The following is an 11,406-nucleotide window of genomic DNA, read 5'->3' as shown; positions in this document are numbered from 1 at the left end:
TTTATAGAACATTAATGACGTTTGACCATTTCATGGGCTGGGTCTTGACCTGGGCTCTAGTTTGGGCCATGAGTGGGCCTGGGCCCCAACCCAGGCCCTTGAGACCTATTGAATGTGGGGGCTTCGATTTTCGCTTAAGTTTATTGGAGTAGTCGGCCTGGGCTTTAACCTTACCAGATATGCTCGAGTAGTCGGTCTAGACCGACTACTTGCCTAGATGGCTTATGTTGGTGATATGAAGTGCTAACTCGGCCTAGCCTGGATACTTGGCGGTCTCGATATGCACACTGTTTACTTGGTCGAGTTTGACTAGATACAGTACAAGTATTGTTATCAAATTAAAGAAAAGGTGTTTTATTTTTATGATAATTTTTATTTTGAGAAATATGAAAGTAATTTTATAATAAATAAAATTAATTTTTTAGCAAATTAAAGATTCATTTTTCAAATTATAAGACATTCTTCGTCTAACATCTCTTGAACTTTGTCCATCTTTCTTCTTCAACTACTTCACATGACCACGACACAATATTTTTCGCACTTCCTAACAACAATCTTACGGATTTTGCTTTCTCCTTTGCTCTTGGCAACATCATTTTTCTCAATCTTTCGCTCCTCGCACAAAGGTTTGAATTTTGATGTCGGTAGTTCACTCTCTTATAGGCACAGTGGTTCACTGTTCTCTCGTCTCCTCTATCAACTTTCGTATTTTTCTCGTGCCACCCTATTCTTTTTTTCTTAGGGTTTATAATCATCTCATTCAATTAATGCTTCATTTCCATTTCGTTCTCGTTTTCGTTTTCAGGTGTCGGCTCCTCGGATAGGGTACTTCTACTGATCTCGCTTGTAATCCATATTTTGAATTATTTTGAATAGACTTTTGTAAGCCCTTTCACGCGGCATAGGCATCGAGTGGCGGCGTTGAGAGTGGCTTGGCTGAGAAGCAGGAGAGCGACGACGACGAAGCTGTAGACGGCAGAGGTTATGGCTTGCCCTAGTGCATCTTTAGGTTTATTGTTTGATTTCGTTACTTATGTCTATAATCTAGGTTTTATTTGTTTGGATTTGGATTTGTTGCTCCCCGAGTATACAATGATTCAATTTCAACTTCCTTTCAATTTCTTTGTCGATTTTGCAGAGCATTTTTGCCTTCATTGTCAATATTTAGTTCACTGCAAAAGTTTTCAGAGGGAGTATTTTAAGAATTCCTGCTTAGTGAAATTTATTCTCTTTATTTTTTGAAGCATTTTTAATTTTGAATTGATTTTTGTTTGCTGTTTTGAAGATTGTCAATAGAATGGCTGAAAATTTTTTGGTCTATCCTGAAGAGCATGTTATTTGGTTTTTGGAATGTTGCAGTGATTTGGAGTTGTCAAAGACACTCATCTTCTTTTTTTCTCTTGTAGTCTTTTTGTATGAAACTAAAAGGTTTGCTTTCTCCTTCTTTTTTTAAATTACATGTTTTCATAAATAAATGCTTTGAGCTATATCTTAGCTTTCCTTAGTTGTAGTTTGTTTGTTTCTATTAGATGCTTGTCATAAACTTGTAATTAATTGACTTTTTTTTTTCTTGAGATAAAAGATGAATACATTTGTGCACTATTTGAATGTCTATTTCCTATTCTAAAGGCTGAGTGGGAAACCTCAATAGCTGCTGATGTCATATTGGATGAGGTACGTAGGATTTACTCATGCAATTTTTCTTAGTTCATTATTTGTCACGTTTTTCTGTGTTGAGAAGCTAATTTTTAATTGTTACTGTTTCAATTGTTAGGAATTGTTTTGCAGTTCAATTTTGAAATGCTAGAGTGGGAGGGCAAGGATTTCTTAAAAGATCTTTTGTATCCAATCTAAGGCCTATAAACGGGAAGGTTGAATAGTGAAACTAAAATGTACTGGTTGGTTACCATAGCATTCTCAATTACTATTTTGACTCAAATAACCTATGAATTGATTTTCCTCACTTAAAAGATTGCTTTCAATTTTAAATATTTCAAATAATTTTGGCAGTTTTTAATTTTGAAAATCAAGAATGCCATTGCCTCCCGTATTGGTTCAACCGAGGAACTTTTCATAACTCTTGTCCTTTTTTATTCAATATGTAAATATGAATGGCTAGTGTCCCATGTTATGGTCATTCCTCAGCATGGAATGTATGACACATACTCAAAACAAGCTTTACTCATTACCCACTGTTGTTTTTACTTAGTTTGGACCATTTGTTGGTATAAATTTGCCATCTTTGATACTACTTTGCTGTGGATTCTGCTGCTTGAGGCTCTGCAGCAAAAAGGGGGTTTCAAGCTTATGTTTAATTCCTCAATCAATAGGTTTATTGATCCTCTGAGGTAAGCTCGCTGATTAAATTATTTTACAACACGTTTTATTATTCTATCAACACATTCTTCTTGAATTTCAAGACTTGCAACAGGATTGTGTAGTGGTGGATTTGATTTCTTTTATTTCATTTTCACTAGTTTTCTTTCTGTCTTTTCATATTCATTTCCAGTATCATCTACTGATTTTTTTTTTTCTATTTAAATGGATTTTGTGTATTCAGTTTGATGTATCAGAATTCACAACAGAAATCAGTTCAGTTGCCTTTGCTTGTGTTGGAAGGAAATATTTATAGTGAATTCAGTGCTCAAATCCATCTCTCAATTCTTCTTTCATGTGTGGACTAGCCTTTTTTTCTCACTAGATTGATTTGGTTGTTTGCTCTATATTAGATAATTTAGGGTTATTACTTGGTGGTTTTCCCTATTATGTATGAGGTTATTGGTGTGAGAAGGAGGAGTTAAAATAAAAGTATATGTGGTGAAGTTAAAAATTAAAATTACCTGGAACTGTGACAGTGATAATCACTGATTCATTATATTATCATGGCACTGTTAACTGCCAACTCAACTCAACATCCCTACTTCTGACTCAGTCTCTGTCTGCAATAAGTCATAACCTGACAAGGTAAGGCATTTTTACATTTACTTTATCTATACTATCTATACTAATAATAATAATACACAAAATAAATGCTATGTTAACCTCTCTCTCTTCTTTACTCTCTTTGCCTCTGCCTCTAACTAGATAATATCATCACCTTCCAAAGTAACAAAAACAGAAAAAGTGAACTCAAAGACTCAGCCAGTGTTGTTCACACGTACATGCCACGCGTTACAAGGGTGGTGAGATCGTTGCCACGGAATTGAGACCCTTGATTATTTTGTCGGATCAGGTTAATGGAACACAACTACTTTTTGCTAGATGTCAAATAAGTTAAGCCTCTATTAATTATATTTGTCTAATCTACACTTTGCCCTGCACACATAAATAATGAAAAAAGGCAAAATTTTAATGAAGGAAGAAACTAGAAAGTTAGATATGTGGCCTCTTGCTCATGCGCATGAACTGCTGCATTTTTCACCTGTCTGTTGTAATTGTAACAGTCACACAGTCACGAATTGCAATATACTTTTTACTACTAAAAGCATTCACATGAACTGCTGCATATTTCACTTGTCTGTTGTAATTGTAACAGTCACACAGCACGAATTGCAGTATTTCTTTTACTACTAAAAGCATCCACCGCACAAGCTTTTTAGGCGATCGACCATTTCTTTGTGAACTTTTCCATGCTTTTATCAATCACCTTTTTTCACCTCTTAACAAATATGAAATGGTGAACGAACAAAGATACTGGTAAAGTGGTTCTGTGAGATGTTTAATGAAATGGTGAATAAGGAGAGAATATAAGTTGCATTGATAATGACATGGATCACAGAGAGGAAGATGGAGATGGCCACATGGTGAAGGGTAGGTTGTGTCCACTGATGAGTGATTGTGCTAATAAAACGCCACTTTCATGCCAAGATAATACATGGCTCTCGAAAACCTCGTTTGGTCATGAGTTATGACAACGAAAGAGGACACGGAAAGTTATTCTTGTTCTTTTCTTGCCGACTGCAAGACACCCCATTTCTTTATACCCTTTTGCCTTTATGCAGAAATTAATTAACAGACAAATTAATTAACAGACAAATCTTAACGATACATAGCCGAATTCAGAAACCATTGTCAGGGCATATGCATATAGTGATAGTCAAATAGGGTAGATTATCCTGTAAGAGTTAAAAGGAATAAATTTGCATGCTGCTGAGGAAAAAGCTTATGAATTAATCAAACCAACTTGGCCTTACTCCAAACAAGTCATTGATATTTGTTTATAGAAAAGTCCTTTAATTCAGTTGCCCCTTTTTATTATATATAACTTAAGAATTTAATATTAGTGTCTTGTAACTTATGTTGGGTTTATTGTATAAATATACAGACACAATCCATTGATATGTTAATTTTATATTTTTATAAATATTAACAATTTTTTTTTAATTGTGATAAGATATCCTAATATAGGCAAGAAATGAAACCTTGTCATTGTAGACCAATCTCAAAAGCTTGTGTGGGCCTTGAATTAAACCACAACAGTAAAATAATAGTCGTTCAGCTTTTGGATTCGAAATCAACGTTGGAAATCTATGGATTATTTGTTTACTGTCTTTGGATAATTGGTTTTGAATGGAGGATTCTAAATTCTTTGGAATTTGGGTGTTAAAAAGTGCACAAGAAAATCCTTGAGTATTGCTATGATTTTGACATGTATCCTTTTATTGAATCAGAATCTTAAGGGTGCATGCGGGAGAGCACCATCTGCATGTAATTGTTTCATTTGAAGTCAATGCATTTCACGGTTGATTCAAAGGACAACCAAGATGTCCTCTGCCTTCACTGGTAATCACATTTTATCTCTTAAATCTAATCAATAGTGTAATGAATATTCTTGTGCATGAATGAATGGCTTGACATTTGATATGTTGCATTTGTTAAATGGCCTGGCCATTTAACAAATGAAATAATTAAAAAAATGCCAGTTTTGTAAATTAAACCAACTTATCAGCTTTGGGTACGAAGAAACTACAGTAGAAAACCTTTTACGCCTCAATTCAGGGGGAACTGAATCCTTAAAAATTTGCATTCAATTTAAAAAATTCAAAATGATGTGAATTTTGAAAATTTTGGAAAACTTTATATTTCGGTTATATTAGAATTGGGGTAGAAAAGTTTAGCATAAACAAGCTTGATGCAAGGATTATATTAGAATTGGGGTAGAAAAGTTTAGCATAAACAAGCTTGATGCAAGGATTTGATAAAGAAAAGTGCATAAAGATCATGTGGTTGATGAAGATTGATGAAGATCCACTTGAATATTATGTTTCTATAGTTTTAAATTAGGAAATAATGTGTTAAATGTAATGGTTACATGCTACATCATATTCGTAGGCTAGATGACATATGTTAGATGTTTGTTTAGTCTTTGTGTGTCCTTTTTAATATGTTAAAATGGGTTTTAACAGGTTAAAAGGCTTGTTGTATATAGTTTATGGTATGAATGCATTCAACCACTTTAATTGGTCTTTAATCGACTGATTTCACTTAAGTCAAGTGAAATCAATTGATTGTATGAAAAATTCAACCGATTGATTTCACTTAAGATGAGACTATATAAGTTGTGTTTTCGAGAGCAAAGGTCTGATTCTGAGTTTTTGAGTTTGAAAACCTATTATTCATCACTAGAAAAAACTTCTTCTCTAAATTACACAACTGCAAGGTGAAGATTGAAGATCTTGGTTGATCTTAGTGGCATTTTGGCCTGGTGGAAGCTTGAAGAACTCGTGTATGGTTGGCTAGGGAGAGCCAACATTAGGTTTTGTAGTTCTTGTGCCTTTGGTTGTTTACTTAGTGTGATTTTAGGTCTTTGAGTGTGATTCTTGTAGGGTTATAATCTATATTTTTTTGTGAGTAAAAAATCTTGGTATTTTTCTTTCTTCAAAAGTGTAATGTTGGTGTGTGATTTGTAAAACATTTTAATATAGTGGAAACCAAACTCAGGTTATCTTGGTAAACTACATGTAGCTCTATGATTGAGTGAACCAGTATAAAAACATTTGTGCCACTCTCTTCCGGTCATCTCACTCACTTTAAAATCTCAAGAAAACCAAGTAAATCATTCTTTATTGTGTTTCAATGTGTTTCTATGTAATCTGATAAGGCATACTTGTTAGAAATATTGTTTGAAACAAGTCTTGTGTGTAAAAGTTTGTTGTTTAAGTAAAATTTGTGAATTCTGCATTCTGCATAATTTCTCAAAACTTTAGCCGATTGTTTTGAAATTTTAATCAACTGATTCATAGGTGTATGAATAGATTAATCTGCTGTTTTTATTTTTGATTGATTAAAAGTGTATTGTTATGCAACTTTTGCATTCGAATTTTGTGGTCTATTTGATTCAATCAAAAGAGATTTTAAGCTTTCGAAAAAGTTTTAAACAACCGATTCAACCCCCCTTTTTTAGCTTAAATCATCATTTCATATCTAATAGAAAAGACTTTATGCTTCGGTTAATTGAACAACCGAGGCATAAAAATTCGCCAAAATTACAAAATTGTCACCGCATTTTAATATACTTTTATTCCGCTATAACTCTGAGATAAAGGGCCATTTAAAAACCCAAAACCTGTACTAGTGCATTACATGATCTCTAGAATTCGTCAACAACTTCCTTTAGCATTAATATGTTGAAGAAAAAAGTAACAACAAGGAAAAAAAAGAGAGAAAAATTAATACTTCTCAAATCTAGAAAATATTAGGTGGAATAACCACCTTGTAATGGTAGCGTTTAACACAGTACAAGATGTAGACAAGATTTATAGTAGCAAATCCTGCTAGGAGGAAGTAATAATAGTCCAATCTGCCAGCGTTGATGTCATCGTTGAGCCAATCAATTCCACCATACTTTCGAGTTACTTGGTTCACCACATTCACCATCAACGTGCCAACGTAAATTGAAAATGCCATCACAAGATACTGCAACGAATTTCCTATGCTTTTCATATTCTCTGGTGACTCGGTGTTGTAGAACTGGGTGTGTCCAACAACGGTAAGTATCTCACACAATCCCAAGAAGACAAATTGTGGTGCCAGCCACATTGCACTCATGGGGGCCACCCCATCAGCTGCACCATGTGCGATTGCCACACCCCTTCTTCGCCACTCCACCAAGCCAGCGCTTAGCATTGTGAGAACTGAGCATATATCACCGATCACTATCTTCTGAAGGCTCGTGAGACCCTCCTCGTTTTTGGTCACTTTTGCTAATATTGGTTGCAGAAAGAGGTCAAAGCTTGGGAGGAATATGATAATGGTGATTAGGGACACCACGTTGAAGGTTGCAGGTGGAAGTTTGAGGTTTGCTCCAAGGTGACGGTCCATTTTCAATGCCTGCGATACTGGGAAGGTGCCTTGTTGTACTACGGGAACCAAACAAAGAATACCAGAAGCCCAGATTGGAAGCATTTTTATCAAACATTTGACTTCTTCCACTTGCTGAATGCTGCAAACCCTCCATGGATTTTTTACAGTACCTCCTCTGTTAAGTTCATTGTCTTCTATCAAGGCAGCTTTGTTTAAACAACTGTTCAAAAATCAAACAGCTTCTTCAGTACAAAGAAACATTATTCTATAATTAGCTGAGGAGTAACACATTACCTGAGTTGTTTGGTTAAGGGCATCTTCAGTAGTGTTTTTGCATCCACTGGGGGATCATAGTAAATACCCTCATCTTCTATTACTGGAATTTTGAGGCGACGCTTCTTATAAGCTGCAAAAAATACCTGAGCAATACCAGAAAATATGGTCCCCTCTGGTGGAATATAAACATAAATGCTAGCTCCAACAAAAAATATGATAATTGAAAATGACATGAGAAGACTTAACATTCCAAAACTCAAGATCCAACTTCTGTTTTGGAGGTAAACTACTGCTGTTAGACTGAACAACTGGATAACTGTCACTGAAGTGAAGTACCAATTAAAGAATCTGTTCATTACTTTCCTTCCTTCGGAGGAAGTTGTGTCAAACTGATCAATGGCAAAGGGAATAGTGCATGGTCCAATCCCCCCTGTGCCCAGAGCCAGGCAACCATAGCCTAAAATCAAGAACCCAAGTTGAAAACTCGTTGGAGGAACGCAATTCTCAGTTGAAGTGCAACTTGGAGGATGAAGTTGTGGCACCCAAGCTGTTAGTGTTAGTATCACCATTCCCTAACAATCACCATCATAGCCAACTCATAGAATAATAAAAGATAACAGAAAATATATTAACAACCATAAAAGTAAGCTTTATGTTTATGTCAGTTAACATGTGCTCAGAACTAGGTTTAGTATATGTCTGAAATTTGTTTGATTTCATTCTTGATCAAATATGAACTAGGTTTAGTATAAATTGACATAAGGTTATTTATTATGTGGTAGGTGTTTCTAGATAACGGAGGAGAGCATATACCATGAGTGCTCCGAATGAAGAAATAGCAATGGTTTTGAATTTCCCTAGATAGGCATCAGCAACACAGGCAGCAATAACAGCTGTTAAATTGCTAGCTCCTCCCAATGTGGCAAGAACATTTGCAGCAGCAACCTGACCCAAGTTGAAGAATTGCAACAAAAACACCATGAAATTTCCCATCATTCCTAATGTTGCAATCCTCTCAACTATTTGATTTCCTACAAAACCACACCATACATAAGCTTAGTTAGCTCCATTTGAACATAGAAAATGTCACATTTTTTGTTTAGATAGAGACCTAAGATGTAAGAAATAGCCCTCCATCCTGGCTTGTTTTCCATAGCTATTGAATTTGAGAATGAACGTCTTCTGTAAGTGATTTTATACTTGATTTCCACTTCCTCAAGCAACTTGACCACAATCTTCACTCATTAATCTTATTCTCTATCTTCATTAATTTTACTTAAGCTATGATTTCTGTGTATCACCTTTTCTAATCATCGACAGTCAAAGATTATTTTTGAAAAAATTTGAATTCTTTAGAGATGCAACCAATCAAAATTTTGTTTTGAAATAATTGTTTAGGTGATTAATAAATTGGAAAATGATAGTTTGACAAAAATTTTGTTTGATCAACTTTGACAAATAATTATTTTTGGTAAAAAAATTCCAAAAATTTATTATTTTATCTTTTAATTTCTATAAAAAAGTAAAAATTTATTTTATTTAGTAACTTTGTCAATTTGTAAGAAAAATATTTGTCAAAAGATTATTTTTGTTAATAAATTAGTGAAATCTTCTTAAAAGGTAGGTGATTCAGTGGCAGAAGGTATAACTTTTATTATTATTACTGTATTTTTATTAAATCTGAATAACTTTAATCAATTTTATTCAAATATAATAATGATTGCCGTTTGTAAGCAAAATATTTGTCAAAAGACTATTTTTTGTAATAAATTAGTGAAATCTTCTTAAAAGGTAGGTGATTCGGTGGCAGAAAATATAACTTTTATTATTATCACTGTATTTTTATTAAATCTAAATAACTTTAATCAATTTTATTCAAATATAATAATGATTTCCGTTAGGTTTACCAAACGAGGAACGAGAAGACCTCAAAAGACCGAAAAGAGGGATGGGAGAGACGCACGTTAAAGTCTAACATAATTAAAGGGAATGGGTTAATTCACTTTAAAAAGAATTTTAGAATTTCTTTTTTAGATTAATTAAACTTATTAATTTCGATAGATAACTTAACTTTGTTAAATAAAAAATGGAAAAATAAGAAAATATATACCTATATATAACGGGTTTCTCTTTAGTGTCACACGTTTATTTTTTAATTTTATCCTTCAAATGAAAAAAAAAATTAAATTAAAATAATTAACTTTTCAATTTTATTTTTTAAGTAACTATTTTTTAAAATTTGACATTTTTTATTTAATATTTTTTAAATTTTATTATTTTTAAATTAAAAAATTACTTACAAAACAAATAAAAACTATTTATAAGAAAAATTTAAAATTTAAAATTTTTTAATTTTTAATTTTATATATAATAATAATTTTATTACTTTTCATTATTATAAAAAAAATAAACATAGATCAACGTAGTATATGTGTTTCCATTGGTAATAAATACATTTTTACACATATGTTTCCACTAATAATAAATATTTTTTTAAAATTATTCTTAAAACAACCTTTTTTTCCTTTAATTAATTGACGTTTCTTGCAGTTACAAATTTCCACACGATGAATTTCCAAACCCACTAGACATGTTTCTCTGGTTTTAGCGAGCTATCTAAAGTATATTATTGATCCTCAAGTTATTAATATGGTAGTTAAGATACCATTATCCAACTTATTAATATCTTTAGGGATTCAAGGACAACAGGAAAATATAAATTTCTTATAAAAAAGAATGTTAGCTTCGCATCAAAAGGTAACAAAACCTTTCCAATTGTTAAAATGACTTAGGATAATGATATTTAATTTATATTTTTAATCCATACTTAATCTACTATTTCAATCCCTTTTTAATTATTTATTTTGATTTTTTTTAGTGGTGTGATGTGTTTAAAGATAATTGAAATGATAGACTAAGAGTAAGTTAGAAAGAATGGATCAAGATTAGGGATGTCAAAAAACTTTGTACCCGGTATTCGTGGATAAAACTCGCAATAAAGAGGAAATGAATATTGAAAATAGATATTTGCGAGTAACAGGTGCAGTTATACCCACATGTTAACGGGGCGAGTACGAATATCATAGTATTCATACCCGTAGATATTCGTACTCGCTATACTCTAATTTAAATTTAAAAAAAATATTAAAAAATGATTAAAATATTAATACATTGATTTTGATTGAGTTATTTTTTATCAATTATTTTTAAAAAAATCTCTATTCTATTACATATTAAGAAAAGAAGATATTATCAAAATTATTACATTATTCATTTTCTTTTATTGACACGTCTCATAAAAATTAGTTTTTTTGTCATTTTAAAACTCTTGTACAAAAGGACATGGGTTCAAATCCTACAAAAGTCAATTTCTTTTATTTTTTCATTTATTTATGATCTTAACTATAATATTAATTATAAATAATAATATTATTTGTAATATTTTTATAAGTTTAGTATTTCTAATTATTAATAATATTATTATAAATATTATTTATAGTAATAGTAGTAAAATTATAACAAATATTAGTATAATAATAATAATAATGATAATAATTGTTATTATTATTATTATATGTTACTATTATATATTATTACTATTAGTATTATTAACATTATTAGTAGTAAAGTTATTACTCTTATATGTAATATATAATATTATTACTATTATATATTTTTGTTAGTAATTACGTCTCAATTTTTATTAGATTATGATAATTTTTTTTGTCTTAAACTTAAAAAAATAGGTATATTGATGAATATATGATTAGTTTAAAATTTCACTACAACATTTCATTGTTGATGTTCATACCCATTCAAATTTGAAGG

At 31.8% G+C, this 11,406-nt stretch overlaps 1 protein-coding gene and 1 long non-coding RNA gene across 16 annotated transcripts; one reads left to right on the top strand and one right to left on the bottom strand.

Annotated features, from left to right (window-relative positions):
• The first annotated feature begins 477 nt into the window (after window positions 1-477).
• LOC114166879 (uncharacterized) lies at window positions 478-6,004 on the top strand. Of its 15 annotated transcripts, none has more exons than XR_003600033.2 (5): window positions 478-626; window positions 806-825; window positions 906-1,674; window positions 1,775-3,232; window positions 4,671-6,004. It is a non-coding gene; the product is annotated as an uncharacterized LOC114166879 (long non-coding RNA). The 15 variants fall into 15 exon arrangements; XR_003600039.2 differs by having other exon boundaries at window positions 806-981; window positions 1,139-1,674; XR_003600040.2 differs by having other exon boundaries at window positions 806-1,428; window positions 1,630-1,674.
• Window positions 6,005-6,684: 680 nt separating this feature from the next.
• LOC114166878 (protein NRT1/ PTR FAMILY 2.13-like) lies at window positions 6,685-8,747 on the bottom strand. The gene is made up of 4 exons (XM_028051757.2): window positions 8,690-8,747; window positions 8,392-8,609; window positions 7,597-8,150; window positions 6,685-7,522 (listed from the first exon to the last, which is right to left on the bottom strand). The coding sequence occupies exons 1-4, from the start codon at window positions 8,730-8,732 to the stop codon at window positions 6,685-6,687; spliced, it is 1,653 nt and encodes a 550-aa protein (XP_027907558.1). The 5' UTR covers window positions 8,733-8,747.
• Between the last annotated feature and the right edge of the window lie 2,659 nt (window positions 8,748-11,406).

This window comes from Vigna unguiculata, chromosome 10, assembly GCF_037176805.1.
Source record: "Vigna unguiculata cultivar grain cowpea cultivar isolate G323 ecotype 2 chromosome 10, ASM3717680v1, whole genome shotgun sequence".
NCBI classification, from domain to species: Eukaryota; Viridiplantae; Streptophyta; class Magnoliopsida; order Fabales; family Fabaceae; genus Vigna; species Vigna unguiculata.
The sequence above is the reverse complement of the archived record's forward strand: the minus strand, read 5'-3'. Positions and strand labels throughout refer to the sequence as shown.

Excerpts from the sequence above, each read along its gene's own strand:
- LOC114166878 (XM_028051757.2), bottom strand. The coding sequence starts at position 8,732 with ATGGAAAACAAGCCAGGATGGAGGGCTATTTCTTACATCTTAG. Across the intron at positions 8,610-8,689 it reads GGCTATTTCTTACATCTTAG|GAAATCAAATAGTTGAGAGG; the intron begins GTCTCTATCTAA and ends GTGGTTTTGTAG. Across the intron at positions 7,523-7,596 it reads CCCTTAACCAAACAACTCAG|TTGTTTAAACAAAGCTGCCT; the intron begins GTAATGTGTTAC and ends ATTTTTGAACAG.